This window comes from Hirundo rustica, chromosome Z (assembly GCF_015227805.2).
Source record: "Hirundo rustica isolate bHirRus1 chromosome Z, bHirRus1.pri.v3, whole genome shotgun sequence".
NCBI lineage: Eukaryota > Metazoa > Chordata > Aves > Passeriformes > Hirundinidae > Hirundo > Hirundo rustica.
Genome location: NC_053488.1, coordinates 28,765,875 through 28,784,425, shown reverse-complemented (window position 1 = coordinate 28,784,425; position 18,551 = coordinate 28,765,875). Strand labels below are relative to the sequence as shown.

Below are 18,551 nucleotides of genomic sequence, written 5' to 3'. Positions count from 1 at the left end.
TCAAAGAGTGAATGGTCCATATCCAATGGCTCAATGTAAAAGTGAAAACTATTAAGGAGAGGTGTTCTTCAAGGGTCATATTGGGAAAAGTATTATTTTCTATCTACGGCAATGATATACCCAGTGGAATTGAGTGCACCCTCAACAAGGTTGTAGATGATACCAAACTGAGCAGTGCAATTCATCAAAAAATCATAGAATCATTAAAGTTTGAAAATACCTTTAAGATCATCAAGTCTAACTACCAACCTAGCACCACCATCATGCTCATCAAACCATGTTCTCAAGTGCTATATCCACTCACCTTTAGAACACTACCAGGGATGGTGATGTCACCACTTCATTGGGGAACTTGGTCTAACACTTAGCAACCCCTTCCGTGAAGAAATTTTTCCTAATATCTAATCAATACTCTCAGGCACATGGTATGACTCACTTCAGCACCAAAATGTCCTTCTTGGAGTGAGGAGATCAGATCTGAACAAAGGAATCAAGCTATGGTCTCACCAGTGGTGAGTACAGTGGACAGTCCCTGCCCTGGTCCTGCTGGCCACACTGTTGCTGGTACAGGCCAGGATGCCATTGGCCTTCTTGGCCACCTGGGCACACCCTGGCTCATGTTCAGTCACTGTCACAGCACCCCCAGGTCCTTTTCCTGTGGGCAGCTTTGCAGCCACTCTGCCCCAGCCTGTGGAGCTGCCTGGGGTTGTTGTGGCCCAAGGGCAGGACCCAGCACTGGGCATTGTTGAACCTCACACCATGGCCCCAGCCCATGATCCAGCCTGTCCAGATCCCCCTGCAGAGCCTTCCTGCCCTCCAGCAGGTCAACATTCCCACCCAGCTCGGTGCTGTCTGTGAACTGACTGAGGCTGCACTCAATGTCCTCATCCAGATCATCCATGAAGAACAGAACTGGCCCCTGTACTGAACCCTTGGAACACCACTGGTGACTGGCCACCAGCTGGGTGTATCTCCATCCACCACCAACCTCTGTGTCCAGCCATAAAGCCAGGTTTTTACCCTGTGAACAGTGTGCCTGACTGAGCCACAGGCAGAGAGTTTTTCCAGAAGAATGCTGTGGGAAACAGCATCAAAGGCTTTACTAAAGTCCATGTAGACAACACCCACAGCCTTTCGCTCAACCACTAGGTGAGTTACCCTGTCATAGAAGGAGATCAGGCTGGTCAAGCTGCACCTGCCTTTCACAAAGCCCTGCTGGCTGGGCCTGATCCCCTGGCTGTCCTGAACACAATGCACGATGACACTCGGCATGATCTGTCCCGTGACCTTCCCCAGCACTGAGGTCAGGCTGACAGGCCCATAGTTCCCCCAATACTCCATCCAACCACAGTTGCACAGGTCCAGAGGAGGGCCATGAAAACGATCAGAGGGCTGGAACATCTCTCCTATGAAGAAAGGCTGAGAGAGATGAATTTGTTCAGATAAGTCTTTAGGGATACCTTTTTGTGGCCTTTCAGTACTTAAAGGGGTTTATAAGAATGACATGGAAAGATTTTTCACCAAGAACAGTAATGACAAGGAGCAACAATAATGACAACAAGGAGCAGGTTTAAATTGAAATAAACACAATTTCAACTGGATACAAGGAAGAGATTTTTTACTGTGAGGATGATGAGATACTGGCACAGGTTACCCTGAGAAGGTGTCAATGTCCCATCCCTGGAACCTTTCAAAGTCAGGTTGAATGGGGCTTTGAGCAACCTGATTTAATGAAAAATCCCCCTGCCAAGGGCAGGGCAAAGGGATCTTTAAAGGTCGCTTCCATCTAAAACAATTATATGATAAGAAAAGCTGAAACAATGCTGTTTGAATAATTGTTTTTAAGATAAAAAACTTTAAAATGGAAGAATATAAAAGAATCACCCAGGAGGGAAGATTACAGCTGCAGATAGAAGGTTTAGTGAAATGTAGTGACTGGAAAACCTGAGAAATAAACATGTAAAGCAGCCAGCAGTAACTATCTTGCAAGTCTTAAAGGCAAAGATACACTGAAATATATACTTTTTTTTAAAACTCCAAAATCTATGAGAATATTGCTTCAAGTAAAGTGTAGCCTAGAAGACTGATCATGCTATCCAAATGGAGGTAATCGTCTATTAGTTTGAGACTTCTCTCCCAAGGTTCGTTTGAAAAGAATGGAAAAATTGTATGAGTGCTGATGAACAAATCTGAGGGTTTTCCATGTTAAACTCTGTGTAAGGTGTTGGCACCAATTCAAGTCAGACTACGAAATCCCAGGTAACTGTTAACTCCTTTGAAAAACTTTAGAAGTGATGACTGAGCAGTCCCTATGGAAATCCAGTCCTCATCCAATAAATAATAGACAACATTGCTGCTGTGTATGATTTCATATTGTACTTAATTTTTATATTGGGTCTTGCAATAGTTTCTTCTGTACTCCCCTGTCCTGGAAAATGTAACATCCCGAGGTTTGTCCCTGCCCCTTTTCCCCGCCCATTCTCCCACACTGGAATGCAATCCAACTCTGTTACACTCCCACTTTATCCCTGATTGGGTAATAGCTTGTCCCTGCCCTTAGCCCCTCCCCTGATTATAAGCCAGAGTAACAAGTGGGAAAAATCTCTTGGCTCGGGGACAGGGAAGGGTCTCCTGACCCTGGTCGGGGCAGGACCACAGAAGAAAGACTGGATAAAGCCCTGATTTCCCCCTGGATCAAGTGCAGACCTTCCTTTGCGATCGATGAGAACCTGATCTCTCTCTAAAGGAAAAGGTTCACAGATGCTCCTGGGTTTTTGGGGCCCTGAGGAAAAATCCTTCCCATTGTGGTTTGTCTCTCAAGCTAGCCAGGGCTCCAAGAGAGAGACTAGCCACACAACATGAAACAGCATATTTTTCTGTATCTCTGAGCACTACACATTGTTTAGGCCTATGTAGTTTGCTGGTTTTAGTTACAAAACCAGTTTCTTGGTTAAAAGTTAATAGTATTTCTTTTAATAGGAAAAAAGAAAAAAATAACCCTATGTTTTAGTTCAGTTAAACAATATATGGAGTTCTCTACTTTCTTCAATATACAAACTATAAACTGTCATTTTCATGATATGACTAATTTTTCACATTTCTGTTTTAACCATGTTGTAAGCCATATGCACTAACTATAACTGCACTATTGGTCACGGAGACTGTTCACCTCAACAATGCAGAGTTTAGTTGCATAAATAATTTTGTATTATCTTTTTTTTTGCAGAAGGAGTTAGCACAAGTTTGGATTCTGATGGAAATAATATATGTTGATACCTAGGTCTTATTTGCATGTTGCAAACAAATATTTGTAACATATTTACAAATATGTTACTTCTTAGATTTTTTTTATTTCTAATATAATTGTCTAATAGGCTTAGTCTTACTCCTTTCCTCAGCTGTAGAATTTTACTTCCATTAATTAGAAAATTACTACTTTATTTTTAATTGTAACAGCTAAATGTATATTGACATCACTTTACACATACAAAACCAAATTATTATGTGACAATGCTCAAGAAATAAGAGTTTTTCTGCAGAGACAACTGACACTGTTTATCCGACGAGGATTACTTCCACAGAAGGCATTCTATCTTTTGACAAGAACATGGACAGTAGTTTAATATGGATAAAAATACTGTCAGTGCATTTCCTGATTGTGCTTACAACAATCTCATAGAATATTTAAGGCCAACTAATGATTTTAATTTCACCTGCCATCTGCCATTATTGTAATAAAATTCTGCATCTTTCCATAGTACAAAAGCTAAGGGAGCTGTGTGTTTATAGACAGATGTATATATATTTAATTTTTTTTAATACATAGTACAAAGGGAGTTTTAAAGTACAGTACAAAAGGACAGGCTACACTGCTGGTTACAGCATACACCTCAACTGATATGCACTGTACATACCTGAGCAAAGGTAAAACAGATGACCTGGCTCAAAAACCAGAATCACATAAACAGGGTTCTGTGGTGAGTGTTGGCTTCAGGAAAAAGAGCAGTTCAAGAAATAAGGCTGAATTCCCAGATCAATTTATTTTTCACAATTACACTTTAAAACATTGTATTAATGAATTATATTTATTTATGAAGGTTGTAAACAATATGCTGAAATTAATAAGATTGGGACCAGGAACAAAATTAAATAAAACATACACAGTGGTGCAAATCTACAAAAATATCAATATTTGGGTAGTTTAAGCAAAGAGATTACAAATAAAGAAACAACTATCAACATTGGAGGGAAGGAGCTGTAATAGACAATTAAGGCCTTGACCCTGAAACAATTAGAGCGGCAACCAGTCTACAAAGTACAGATTAGTGAGGCCACCCCCCAAATCCTGTGTTCAGCTTCAGATCCCTCATTCCAAGAAGGATATTGAGGTGTTGGAGTGTGTCCAGAGTAAGGCAGTGAAGCTCGTTAAGGCTCTGGAGAAAAGTCCTACAAGAGGCAGCTCAAGGAACTGGGGTTGTTTACCCTGGAGAAAAGAAGGCCCAGGTGACCTGAGACCTTATTGCTCTCTGCAACCACCTGAGTTTGTAGCCAGGTGAGGACTAGTCAAAAGGACAAGAGGAAATTACCTGAAGTTGGGCTAGGAGAGATTTAGATTGGTTATTAGGAAAACTTCTTCACAGAAAGGATAGTCAAGCACTGGAAGACGTTGTCCAGAGATGTTATGGAACTACCACCCCTGGAAGTGTTCCAAAAACATGTAGATGTGGCACTTAGGGACATGGTTTAGTGGAGGATTTGATGGTCTTAAGGGTCTTTTGCCATCCAAATGATTCTATGGTAAGTATATACTCATGTCAGATCAAACAGCAACACTGCAGACAATTTTGTATAGTCAGCAATACAGTAATCATTCATTTCCTTGACACATTAAAAAATAATTCACTACACAGAAGCTGTGGGGAAGAACTAAATTAACTGCAATAATTTTTATGACATTTAAAACATTGCATATTTGCAATATAAACTGTATATAAACAAAAAACAGTATTTGTAGATTTTCAATTTTCTCACACTGCAACCTTTTTAAATCAAAGCATGTTTTAAGATATTGCAAAGATTTTTTAATGTGACCAAGGGAAAAAAAAAAAAAAAAAGTGGATTGTTTTCTTTTTTTAGTAATCTAAAGGAAGTAATTCTCAAATAATGAAAATTAATAATGAGTTGAGAAATTGACACTTTTAAGAATACCACAGGGAATGGTATTTTCTCCTCTGAAAAACAGTGGGTGGTTTATTTTTGGCTTTTTTAGACATCAAATAAACATTAATCAGACTCATTGCTGTACACTGAGAGCCACTTGCAAAGATTCTGAAAAATTGCACCGAGTCAGGAATGTAATATATAATTATATCTAAAACCTACTTGTAGACCTGCAGTTCAATTTTCTGTGTTGCCACTCAGCACTCCTAACTTGAATATACTTTCAAATTTAGGATAAAACGTCACATTATTTCTTAGAGAAACTGCCACTAATTCCTTATTGTGGTTGTGGGGAGATTAAGGAGGTCTGGCATAGTAACTTTTTTAGTAGTCATGTAGGGTCAACTAATCCAAACATTAATTATCCCTCTTTTTTCATGGTACAAGCAGCTTTAGTGTAAAGTTCCCTATATGTTTGGGAGTTTTTTTCCCTGCCATAATGACAGAGTTAAAGTGCATTACTACCAACTAATTATATTATTGACATTTATTAATTTATTAAAAGCTTAAGTTCCATGTCAGTTGCAACAGCAGTTTTGGTGGTCTGAACACCTCCCTAGGAACTAGGAAATGAGACTGCAAATTCATTCTGCACTGTTCCTTTAGAGCATTATCAGCTGTTTCCCTTTTTCACCATATATGACTGATAGCACCAAGCTGTTACTAGTTTCTGAATATGTCAAGCACTACAGCCATCTTACAGTAACTATACTTCTAGAACAGAAATCTAAAAATTAATTAATGCAATTACTTTCTTGACCACAAAGCAATTATTACTACCACCTCTTCATGCTGATATTTTCTAAAGAAACATCACTCAATTTGTACTTATATTCAAATAATTTTAAAAGTGCATACTTTTGAAATCTCCATCCCCAAATGTCAATGGATAGGCTCCTGGCTTTTCAATCTTGTACATTTCCTCTATAAAAAGGATTTTACAATCATTTATTGTGTCTTCTGGACCTCTGAAAAACAAAAAGAATAAAAAGTACATTCAACTTAGTTCCTCAGACCTAAATTCTGTACTTTTTGAATCCTAAGCAATAAGATAAAGGTAAGTAGCCTTTTTTTTATTATTACTGATAGGATCCTTTATTTCAATTCACACACAAAAATCAGTGTAGCACTGTAACTTCTAAGAAAAAAAATAAAACACATATTTAGGGCTTGCTTAAAGAAAAGACTATTCCATTATCCTCAGACTGTCTGGCACTTCAGTATGCCTCTATTGACAGTTATCCAATACGACTTAATCCCACTTCTAAAACCTCTAAATGTTTTTATTGGCCAAACACAGCAGACCAGACAAAACCGCATCCTCTGGAATACAGCATCCCAAACATTATTATAGAAGTATAGTACCAAAAACAAACTTACAGGTCACAGAAGTGTGACTTATAAGACAGAATAATAGTTGGAACCCATAGAGCAAGAAAAGCAGCAGAAAATTTCAAAAGCCCTTCTATGACTTTTAACTGCTTCTCAACTCTGGAAAGACATACAATACTGTATTGAATTATATACTGGTCCTGCTAATGTCAGGTTTCAGTGCAAAATCTCAGTGATTAGTAGTAACAAATACTCCAAGACTCCACAACAATAATGCCACAAGACAGACAGACAGGAAAAGAATTAGAAAATATGAAATGTAAAGGTTTTCATCTGCTCTTATTAAAATATATTTCTACCCACACAGACTGTAATTCAAATAGAAACGTTTCTAGGAAGAAATGGCCATAATGACACCAACAGCTGCAAAGCACTCCCTTTTCCTTCCTCTTTAGGATATTGTACTCTCTTCAACTGCCTGTTCTCTTACCACTTTCAATTTACCACCCGATCTAGAAGTAAGCACTAATTTTCAGTACAGTAAAATACTGATGGATATCTGTAAGAACCTATCACAGAGGCGACTTGAAAACACTTTTGAAGAAAGCCAGCCAGGTGGCAGATTCATATAAAAAGGTCTAGTGTGCAAAACAAAATTAGACTATAGACAGATAGGGAAACAAGGTATTAGATTCATATTCAATAAAGATAACTGCAACAACAGAACATCTCCAGAAACATCAGGCTTCAGTCTGGAATCTGTGGTTCTCTGCTCTAGCTCTTCACCTGCTCTCACCACCTCCTTTGTGCTGAGTACCAGTTCTTGGACTCTTGACACATGATGAGCTAACTAACGCAGAAAAAAACTAAGCCAGGGAAAAACCACAGGCAACAAATCACTTTTTCATGGCCCTGAACACTGCAGTATTTAGGTCTCCACGGAACTGGGGTTGAGAGGACTCTGTCAGTGTCTGATCGGTTATAATTGCCTTTTAAGTGTACCAACAGCTGTTTACTTAGGCAACTTGTTTTGATCTTTTTCTTTCCCAGCAGTTTTGGGAGGAAAAACATTCCCCATTGTTGGTCACATGCATAAACAGCAAATGCCAGCAAACTTCAAGTAATTAGGGTATTTGAACAGAATATACAAATGCTGCATCAATGCAAATACATCCACCAGATAAAGAACTGTTTGCTTTCCCAATAAGGAAAATAATGAATTTAGAATTAACTTCATTTGCACTCTAAGGGGATAGTACTTTAAAACAGTTCTGGACATTGTGAAAAACACCTCTTGGGTTTAGCATGCAAAGACAGTTTGAATTACCCACAATATTGAGCAATTCACAATCACAAAGGCAAAATACATTAAAATATAGAAAGGACAAGACATAAACATAATCTTTGGCAAGAAAACTGAATCAATAAATTCTTCACAGCACCAGTATTTCCCAGGTTATTTTGTGGACTTTGAAGAATCCATTAACTGTCCTGTATTTCTTGTTATTCCTAGATTATTTAAAGACAAAACATACCTGTTTGACATGCTTAAATGCCATAAATCTATGTTAGAACCTTTCTTACTTACAACACTGCTTGACTGCCTATCCAATGTTATTCCTCTAGGACTTCTAACAGAACTCAAAGTCGTGAATCTAATTTAAAACAAAAACACAGAATTATAACTTTTTTCACATAATTAATGTGAAATTTTATACTTAATGTAGCAGTTACAAATGACTGGTATTCTCAAATTCTAGTAAACTTCAGACAGATTTAAGCATATTCTTCACTGATTTTCACATCCTGCTAATCTTAAACATGTGTGTCGTCTATAACCACTATCCCTAGTATGAGCAAAACTGCATCTAGGAAAAACACACATTTCCTTTCCTCCCTCTACAGTGTGTTATGGTTTAGAGTTATTTAACTTACCTTTCCTCCTACCCCTGCATTTTCCCCAAGAAACTAAAAGCAGCTGTTAAAAAAATAGCTTTCAATTATCTGTATTCTCTACATATAGTCTGTGGTCAAGAAGGAAGATGGCAAAAAAACATACAGCTTTTCTCAGCAATTTAGACACTTGCTATTCATATCTTTGGGAAACAAGCCAAACATGAGTTCAGTAGAATATTAATTAAATTTTAAATTGTGACAATTTGAACTATAAAATTACTTTTAACTACAATGATTATCACATGGTTTCCTTAAAAGATACCATGAAAAGATTTAAAAGTTGATTCAATGATGTAAGTGTTCCAAACAGTAACAGCAAAGTTTTTGTTAAGAACAGACTTTTATCATCAACTTTATTACAAAGTATCATCTCAAAAAATGTCATTTCCACCTCAAAGTGTTGAAGCACAACATTCTTTTTTAATTTAGCTGGCTAAATAAAACTCTTCTAATACTGTAAAACAGAAATAATTGAAATTGAAATAATAAAAAATATTATTAATATAGCTGCATGGCATGTTTTCCCTCTCACAGCACTGCAATCGTACTGACTAGCAATACTATTCCTTATATATATCTAGGCAGTACTTATTAAACGGACAGAATTCATAATTTCTCTATCACATACACTAGATCATGGTAGACATTCCTTCTCTTTTTGTCCTGTATTTTTCCTTTGGGATAAGGACACTTAGAAAGCAACTTTCAGACTCAGTCTTTCCTTTGAACCAGAGAAAACATTTTATTTTCTGCTATGAGTTACATAAGAAGTAAGCAAATACTATCAAACAACATTACAAAGCTAGTAAGTTCAAGCAAATGTCACAGCTGCATATCTAGAACTACAGAGGAAGATCAACTATTATGCTGTCAAATGTATAATCTTCATTTCTTCACCCTACCATACCAAAAATGAGATTACGCAATATGCATAGTAAACGGGGTGTTTGTATTTCAAGTAAGAACTTTAAATCTTCTGAAATAATTAAATCCCAAAACAAAGCCAGATTCTTCAACACAGCAGAATTCCTAATGCAAGCTTTCCTTTGAGAAAGGTTAGCCAAAGCCAGAGAGAAATCTTCAACTGAACCTTCTTTTATCTGTACTTCTCCTTCACACGTGTCTCCTTTTTTTTATAACCTTCAGATAACAAAACACTTCTAGACATTCAAAATCACAGTTGACTAGATGTATGACAAGTGGGTATTATCCTGGATATTTCAAAGATCAGCTTCCCAGAAAGTAAAAGCTGCTGGAGAATTACCATGCTTAGAGAACTTTATCACTTCTTCTTACAGTCTGAAAGATTGTGACAATTGTCAGACTTCTGTCTGGAAACTTCTGGGTTTATCATTTTACCACACTGAAATTAAAAGTATAGTATTTTAAAACACACTAAAGTCAAAATACAATGCTGAATAAAAATGGGGGGGGGAATACTAGAAAAATACACACAACGTTTATATTCTTACTAAGAATAATAATGAAAAGTGTCTAATGATATTTAGGCCCTCTTAGAGCAAAACCTTACTCACACTGTCATGCTTACCACAAACAACTACTTCACAGTCAGTCTCTACGGCTAATGTCAAAAGCTACTGTCCAGGTCAGTGAAGAAACAGCCATGATCAGAATAAAACCTAACAGAATATAACACCGACTATGCTTTCCAAATACAAAAATTCACTTAATAAACAATATACAAATTAAAACAAAACCAGATTTACTACTACTTTCTGTACCTATATTTTCATATGCAACACTTTGTTTACATGCCTTACATCAGTCAACCTTTATTCAGCTTCTGTAAAGTTTTCAGCCAGCAGCTCTTTCTGTTCTGCATCAACTGACCATAGTTAAATAACTTCTTTAAAAAATCACAATCTTTCAATATTACCATTCAAAATGCTTGTTAAAACTTTTAATATAATCTCCTTAGAAGCAGTTGACTGGAGATTTGATTTTAAACAGGCTTATTTCAAAGGTGACTTCCCACATTTAGACAGCATATTACATTCATACTCTGACCCAATTCTGCTAGGTTGTACTGAATTACACAGAGGTTCTTTTTATTTCATATTTTTATTGCACACAAGCAAAAAAAGCAGAAAGTATTTACAAGACTTTTTTCAGAATATTCCACACACATTTTAATCATTAAAATAAAAATGCAGTTACAAAATCAGACAGTATTAGCTCTGCTTTTAATTCAACTTTTCATTTATTATACAAGCACTATAAAGATAAAGACACATGACAACTTCCAGACTGTGCAAAGATTTTATTACTCTCTTTCTATAACACTAGTATTTAAACAACAGAAAAAAAAAATTAAATCAACATTTTCTAGGCTATGTTAAGGACCATATGAATCTTTAATGCCTTTAAAAACAAAACACACATACTCCCAAACCTAGAAATCCATACCGTGGATATACACATAAGTCAGGCAGGATACTGCTTTTTTCAATGTCAGCAGTAGGTGTGATGCTTGATGCATTTACAGAGCAATATATTATAGTCCATGATGCCAGATTCTGAAAGTAGACACTTGGACACAGAGACTCTCTTCTCTTTAGCCTGGGAGCTGTAGGCAGGTGGACATAAGAGTACCTGGCAAAAGAACTGGCCCGAGAGAAGAGCCAGCAACAATGTCAGAGGCTCATGACTGCACACATCCCTGCCCCATGCCACGGACCTGTGGAGCCTGCGGTGGGCTCTGATCCCACCCGCCCCAAACCCAGTCCTGCCCATGGTGCTGCATGAAGGCCCCTGTCCCATCAGAGAGGGGAATCCACTGCCACCCTCCAGCTGCTCCCTTCCTGTAGTCAGGACTGAGTCTGATTGTGATAGTGACTGGCACTATCACAAATGCTCAATAGGCAACTACAGCTTCCAAATCCAAGTTCAAACACAAAGATGTTAACACCTGAAAGTCCATGAAGAACCATGTAAAAAAGCAGGTTGATGTCCCATAAAGGTAATACACCAAAGTCTTAATATATGAAAAACAAAGATACAAGTGGTGTGTATCTTGTGCTTGGCATCACAGTGGATGGTCTAAGCTCAGTCAACTTTTCTGTGTGTTTGTAGACTGAACTGCAGTGCACAGAAACAATGCTAAGGGTCTGTTCAAGGCACCATTCCAAAGGTCTGAGCTAGTCAACAAGTTCCTCCATGCTAGGAAGAAGCAAAGATACAAACATGTGTGTCTTACTGTAAGAGGTTAAACACTGCTATCCAGATTTTAAGTAGTGAGTAGATGCAGCACACACTCATCATGAGCTAAGATAGAGTTACAGGAGACCAACCTGCGAACCCTGCCAGACCTCGACTCAGAAACAAAGAAACTAGAAGAAGCACCTCCCTTCATAATAAACTCACAGAGATACTTGTCAGGATGAAGAGACCTTCCAAAAAGGTGCGGAAAGGTGCGGAAAGGAAAGCACAGAAACATATTAAGCACTCTGGATAAAACCAAATAAAATACAAACCAAAAAACAAAACCAACCAAAAATCCACAAACCCTGAAACCACAAACTCTCCAAATACCCTCAAAATCTAAGTGAATAAATCAACAACAACCCCCCAAAATGTAAGGTGTTTTAAAACTAACCAACCAAAATCAAACAAACCCCACCCAATCACAAAACCCCCAAACAAACATACAAAAAAACCCTACAACCAAAAAAACGGGGAAAAAAAATAAAACATGAAAACTTCTGAAGGTATCCATCTTCAGAAATCTTAAGAGAATACAATGGCACAGAATCACACAGATATTTCCAAAGAATGGTCAAATCAAACCAGAAGCAAGGAGAACTGCTTGTAAAGAAGGAAAAACCCACATTTCTAACCTAGAAAGTTTGTAATGAATTTATTATCATAGCTTGAATGTATAGTGTAACTATAATAAAAAAACTTTGTATGCAGGGATTCTCCTGCTCAGAACACGATCAAGCTAATTCACCAAGAATTCCTGAAAGTAATAAAATCCTAGAGAGAAAAAGAGGTCCTAACTAATTTGGCATTTAGAGGGCCACTGCCTGTTTTGGAGTATCTTCATTCCTTATATTGCCTAACTCTATTCAGAAAAATTACAGCAAATGCTTCCACTTTGATTTCCAGTTTCATTAGTGCTTGATATTAAATCCTCCATTTGTGTCCAATGGCCATAACATAATGTTATTACAGCCTTTTCAAGTCTTATGTGTTTGTCTTGAATCTCTCATAATCCTGTAATTATAATTTTTATATTGATAAATCCAAATGCCCTGGGTTTAACTGTTGGAGAAATTCCCGACAAACATGAGAAAAGCACACTTTGGTGCCTCCCTGAATTACCTATACCATAATGTATGGGCAATGAACAAAGGAGATTACAGAGGTCTGTGTAATTAATGCAGCTCCATGACAACACTGGGATCATGAAGACATGGTGGGATAGCTCAAGTGACTGGAAAGCTGTGACTCATCGGTAAGGGTTCTTCAGGAAGAAGAGGCTAGGAAGAAGACTTAAGAGCAGTTGCCCTTTATATGAGGGCAGATCAGGAACCAGTCAAGGTTCCTAATCAACCAACCTTACAGGTCAAGGTTAACAGACAGAACATTAGTGATGCTGTAATAGGTGCCTGCTATAAGGAGTAAGTACATGAAGACTCTTTCAGACAACAGGAAAGTTTCATGTTTACAGGTCCTGCTCTCATAGGGAATCTGAAGCACCGTAGCATCTGCCAGAAGGTCAACAAAGCAGATCACAAACAATACAGGGAATTTCTGGAGTGCAGTGGTAATAACTTCCGGATTATGGAGGAGCAGATTTCTAGACCTGATATATACAAACAGTGAAGAACTTGTCATGGGACATTTGTCTATAATGATGACGAGATGATGGAGTTCAGAATCCTTAGAGAAAGGATAAAGTACAAGACAACCCCAGATTTCAGGACAGTAGAATATAATCACTGAAGAGATCTACTCAGAAAAATCCTACGATATACCCTGTAGAGAAGGGCCCAGTAAAGTTAGTTGATATTTAAGGATCATCATCCCAAGCTCAAAAATGGTGCATCACCATGTGCAGGACATCAAAGGCAACAGGAAGCCTGCAGAAATTAATAAGGAACTTACATATAAAATGGAAATGTGTAAGAGGTGGAAGCTGGGATGGCTGATCTGGGGCAGGAGGAAGTATCTTATTGTGAAGGCACAGGTTTTGGAAAGCCAAGGTATACCTAGATTTGAATCTGGGGAGTAACATTTTATGACAGGAAAGGAAAACTAGAGAAAATGTAGGGTCAGTGCTAAATATAGCAGGGCCCCGATGACAATAAACACAGAAACCCCAAGGTACTCAGCACTTTCTTTGCCTCAAGTATTTACTGCTAAGACCAATGTTTAGGAATCTGAGGTCCCCAAGAGTAAAAAGGAATGGCCAAAGCAAGACTTAGCCTCAGTGGAAGATTAGGGTTATGGAGCATTTACATAGGCCATATACTAGTCTATTGGCTCTAATAGGTCATATTCATGAGCTCTGAGGGAGTTGCCTGATGTATGGATGAGCGTACTCTTAGTCCTGTTACAGAAAGTTGATTACACTGTCCTGTTAAGAGGGCAAATATCACACCTATCTTGAAGAATGAAGCTTGATGACAGACTGATCAGCCTCAACTCAATCCATGGGGAAGTGAGTATTAGTTGCCTCTGCTACCATTTCGAGTTGGACAGAAAGGATCACCATGTTAAACAAAGAAAAATTCAAGTCCTGCACAGAGGCAGTACCAGTACCTGCTAAGTGTCTCCACCTGACTGAAGAGCAGCTTGGTATAGAGACCTTGAGGAACATAAAAAAAACAAGCTGACCATAAACCAGTTATGTGCTCTTGCAAGCAAAGAAGGTCCACAGTTTCTTGGAATATAGTAAGAGCAGCAATACCAACAGGTACAGGGAAGGCATATGCCACTCACAACTCAGCATTAGTTAGGCCAGGTGTAGGCTACCCAGAGAACACAGACAAGAAATTTACAGGAGTGGTTCCAGAAAGGGGATACAATAATTATTAACAGGCTTGATACAGAACACCCTTGATACAGGAGTGTTTATAGTCTAGAGAATAGAAGGGTTGTGTGAGGATTGCTCTTACCTGTGTGTATAAACAGGAAGTCAGACTCCTCTAACCAGTCCACTGCCAGGATAAAAGGTAAGAGATACAAACACACGAAAAATACATTTTGTGTAGCAAGAGAAAATTTTCTTTTTACAGTGGATTGTTCAGAAAGCTTGTCGAATAACCACCCATAACATTATTAAAACCTCAACTACGCTTAGTCCTAGACAAATTGCTCTGGCTAATCCTGCTTGAACAATCTCAAGAGCTCATTTTCATCCTCAAAGTTTCTCTTAAATGTATACATATGTTTAAACATCAATCCTTTTTTCATTTTCATAATGCTTTGTCTAATATTGTGCTCCTCACTATTTCCCACTCACCCACCGCTTGCCTTTTTGTACTTAAATTTTTTTTCTTCTGTTCTTCCTCTTCTGTTTGGACTTACTTTCCTCAGTGGGAAGAAATCAAACTTCAAAACACTTCTAAATATCATCCCCCTAAAAAGCAAGTCAGAAGACTGTGGTTCCAAGTCTGCATGTTTATTAGAGTAAGGACACTTACAAATACTGAAGATACAGTTCTGGAAAACCAAACAAAACCCTCAAGATCAAGCCAACCCATTCTTCACCTTCAAAATATACTTTCATCTTACAGTCACAGTTAGGGCACCCAAAACATTTGAAATTTTAACACTTTGCATATTATTTTTTCTGTTACTATTAAAGCAGTTATTGTTTTAATACACAATTAATAGAAATATTAAGCTTTTAGATGCAATCCAAAGAAACAATTTTCTGCCCCTCTGCTGAAATTCACTACATTTTATGTATCTCTCTTTTGTCCATTTAGATGAGGCGAGGTGTGTTTAGAGGTGAGTGGAATAGTAAGTGAGTAGAATGTTCTTGATGCAATTTAATTACTGCTCAGTAAAGGAGAGTAAATCACTTTCCCTAGTTTTCTACTTATTTTTTTTATACAGCCCAAATACTGTTAATCTTCATTACACACTGCTGGCTCATATTCACCTTGCTTCCTTACCAAGACCCACAGGTTCCTCTCATCAGTGCTACTTCCCAGTCAGTACTGCTTCAATGGGCTGTGCCTTCCCAGGTGGAAGAAAAGTCTGCATTTATCCACCTTGACTTTCTTGAAGCTCCTGCCACTCATTCCTACTCTGCTTCAGGTCTCTCTGATTTGCAGTACTACCCTTGAATTTCCATCAATTTACTGTGTCTGCAAACTCAGCAAGAGTCCACTGTATTGCCAGAAGATACTCAAAAAAACAAGTTTCAGGATACATCCCTGTGGTTCTTTGCCTGTCATCACTTTCCAAGTACTGTGCAACTTAATAACCACTATCCTCTGAGCTCAATCATTCAGTGTTTTCTTTTTCTAAACCCAGCTGGTTGTCCATACTCCCAGTTTACTAAATGAATCACCAGACTGGCACAGGATATTATGGGATGCTTGCACATTGAATTAAATTACAACTTTTGCTCTACCCCTGGCCACAAAGAAAATAATTTTACACAGAAGGCAGATGAGTTTGTAAGGCACAATTCGCTCTTGGGGGGAAAAAAAAAAAAAAATCACTCTAGTTATTCCTAATCATCACTGTATCACCAGCACTTCACAAGAATTGTCCCCTTTGTTTTCCAAAGACTGAAATAAGGCTAGCCCTCTTTTAAATTGGATGCAGTATTTGCCTTTCTGCAGCTGTCAGGGACAAAAGTCAAAGTGGGATTATTAAAAGTCATGCCTATTGACACAAGCTGTGCATTTAACCAGGTTTTGATCCACAGGATTTGCTCACTCCTTTTCCTTGGGATGATTTGCCCTCCAAAGTTTTACGTTTTTCACCAACAGAACCAAAAAGATCTTAAATAATTGGGTCACCTACTCTTTGGCTCTCTCTGTAAGGCAGACTTGCCTTGGTTTGCCACAAAAATAAAAAACTCTGGAATTTCAAAGAACAGTATATTCACAGTCCAAAAGGCTCAACACAAATTACAAGCATCTAGTCTACTTGCCCTCCATTTTGGGAAACCTGAAACAATCAGTTTCCCCATATTGCTAGCTAAGATCAGGCAATATGCAGGGAAATGACATCAAGAACAAATCAGTTACTTTCTATGTTCTCTTTTTAAGAATCAGGAAAAGAGAAGTATACAGATAAAATATTTGTTCCATATCAGAAAAGAATTAGGGACAAGCAAATGTTAAAGCAGTAATCCTTCAAATCCTTTCTATTCAAGGGAGCTTCCTGAAGATTTGTCCTCTTGAAGGCTGAACAATGAAGCATGCAGGTAAGAGTGTGAAGGAATAGCTAAGATCTGCGTAGAACACGTCCATCAGTGAGTATTTGTAAAATTGCAACTTCTGTCCAAAGGGAAAGGAGAAACAAGAAAGTTATCTATACTATGTCAGCCAAATACTTCTCAAAATGTACTTTTTCATTGAATAATAGAATGGTTGGATTGAAAGGAACCTTAAAGATCATCTAGTTCCAATCCCTGGCCAGGGACAGGGACAGTTTCCACTTGACCAGGCTCTTCAGAGCTCCATCCAACCTGGCCTTGAACACTAACAGGGATGGGGCAGCAACAGCTTCCCTGAGCAACCTGACCCTATGCTTCACCACCCTTGCACTACAAAATTTCTTCCCAAAATCTACATCAAACCTAATCTTTCAATTTTAAGCCATTGCCCCTTCTTCTGCCACTATATGCTCTTGTAAAAGTCTCTCTGGCTTTTTTGAAGGCTCCCTTCAGGTACTGGAAGGCTGTAATTAGGTCACCCCAAAGCCTTCTCTTCTCCAGGTCAAACAATTCCAATTCTCACAGCCTTTCCTAATAGAAGAGGTGCTCCATTCCCCTCAACTATCTTGGTGGCCTCCTCTGGATTTGCTCCAATAGGTACATGTCCTTCCTGTCCCCTGCCAGGACCCCCAGAGCTGGATGCAGCACTGCAGGTGGGGTCTCACCAGAGCAGAGCAGAGGGGCAGAATCTCCTCCCTGGCCCTGCTGCCCACGCTGCTTTGGATGCAGCCCAGGACACGTTTGGCTTTCTGAGCTGTGAGTGCTCATGACTGGGTCATGTCCAGCCTCTTCTCCACCAGCACCCCCAAGTCCTTATCAGCTTGGCTGCTCTGATCTGTTCATCCCCAGCCTTTATCTGTTGTATTCTGTTATGATAGTTTATCCCACTTTCCCCTGTATTTTGTATGTCAATACAAAACACACAGTTCTGCGTACTCCCTTTTGTTCCCTAAATGGTCATTCCCTGCCTTCTGTTCCAGCATCTTCCCCATCAATCACCTAAACCCTGCCTACCCTCCTTGCCCATCATTGTAAACCCTTCCCTTTTCCCCAGAATGTTCTATGTACACCAAACCTCCCTCAACGCCCTAATGCGCTTGACAACGTAATCCCTCCTACCCGGCAATCCTGTTGGTTCCCTAATTACTGTTCTCCTCCCATAACTCCTCCCCAGTTGTACTTGATTGGTTATCTGTTCGTATCCGACCCCCATCAGCCCCCCCCTCAGTTTATAATCCCGCGTGCTCCCTGTGTTTGGGGCTCTTCCTCTCTGGATCTCCTCTACAATAAACCTTGTGGAGTATATCCTAGAAGAAGAGTCTTCCTTTTGTCCTTTGTCCTCGTCGAAATGCCTGGGCCATAGAAGTCTCACCAGGTTCAGAGTTCTCCAAGGCACTGGTACAGAGGCTCTGTTCCCCACTCCTGTGGAAACCCCCCGGGGCAACAAGCTAACCCTAGCTGCCCCGGGACACAAAAAGGTGGTCGTTTCCTACATTTATCAACACCAAGGGTTTAATGCCATAGTTGCTGAATCAAAGTACTGTATCTCATAAAGATCTTGCTAAGAGGACAAGTACTACAATGAATGAATACAGGATTCACTCTGCTCAAGCTC

General features: G+C 38.8%; 1 protein-coding gene across 5 annotated transcripts in view; it reads right to left on the bottom strand.

The window, feature by feature from the left end:
• The window catches only part of UHRF2 (ubiquitin like with PHD and ring finger domains 2), a 90,096-nt gene that overhangs the window by 26,160 nt on the left and 45,385 nt on the right, over window positions 1-18,551 (bottom strand). For 4 of the 5 annotated variants that reach the window (XM_040089592.2, XM_040089589.2, XM_040089590.2 and 1 more), the window contains exon 5: window positions 6,079-6,188. The exons of the other annotated variant lie outside the window; for it this stretch is intronic. In XM_040089592.2, the coding sequence (XP_039945526.1) occupies window positions 6,079-6,188 (110 nt within the window). The remainder of the gene's footprint in view (window positions 1-6,078; window positions 6,189-18,551) is intronic. 5 annotated transcript variants of the gene reach the window in all.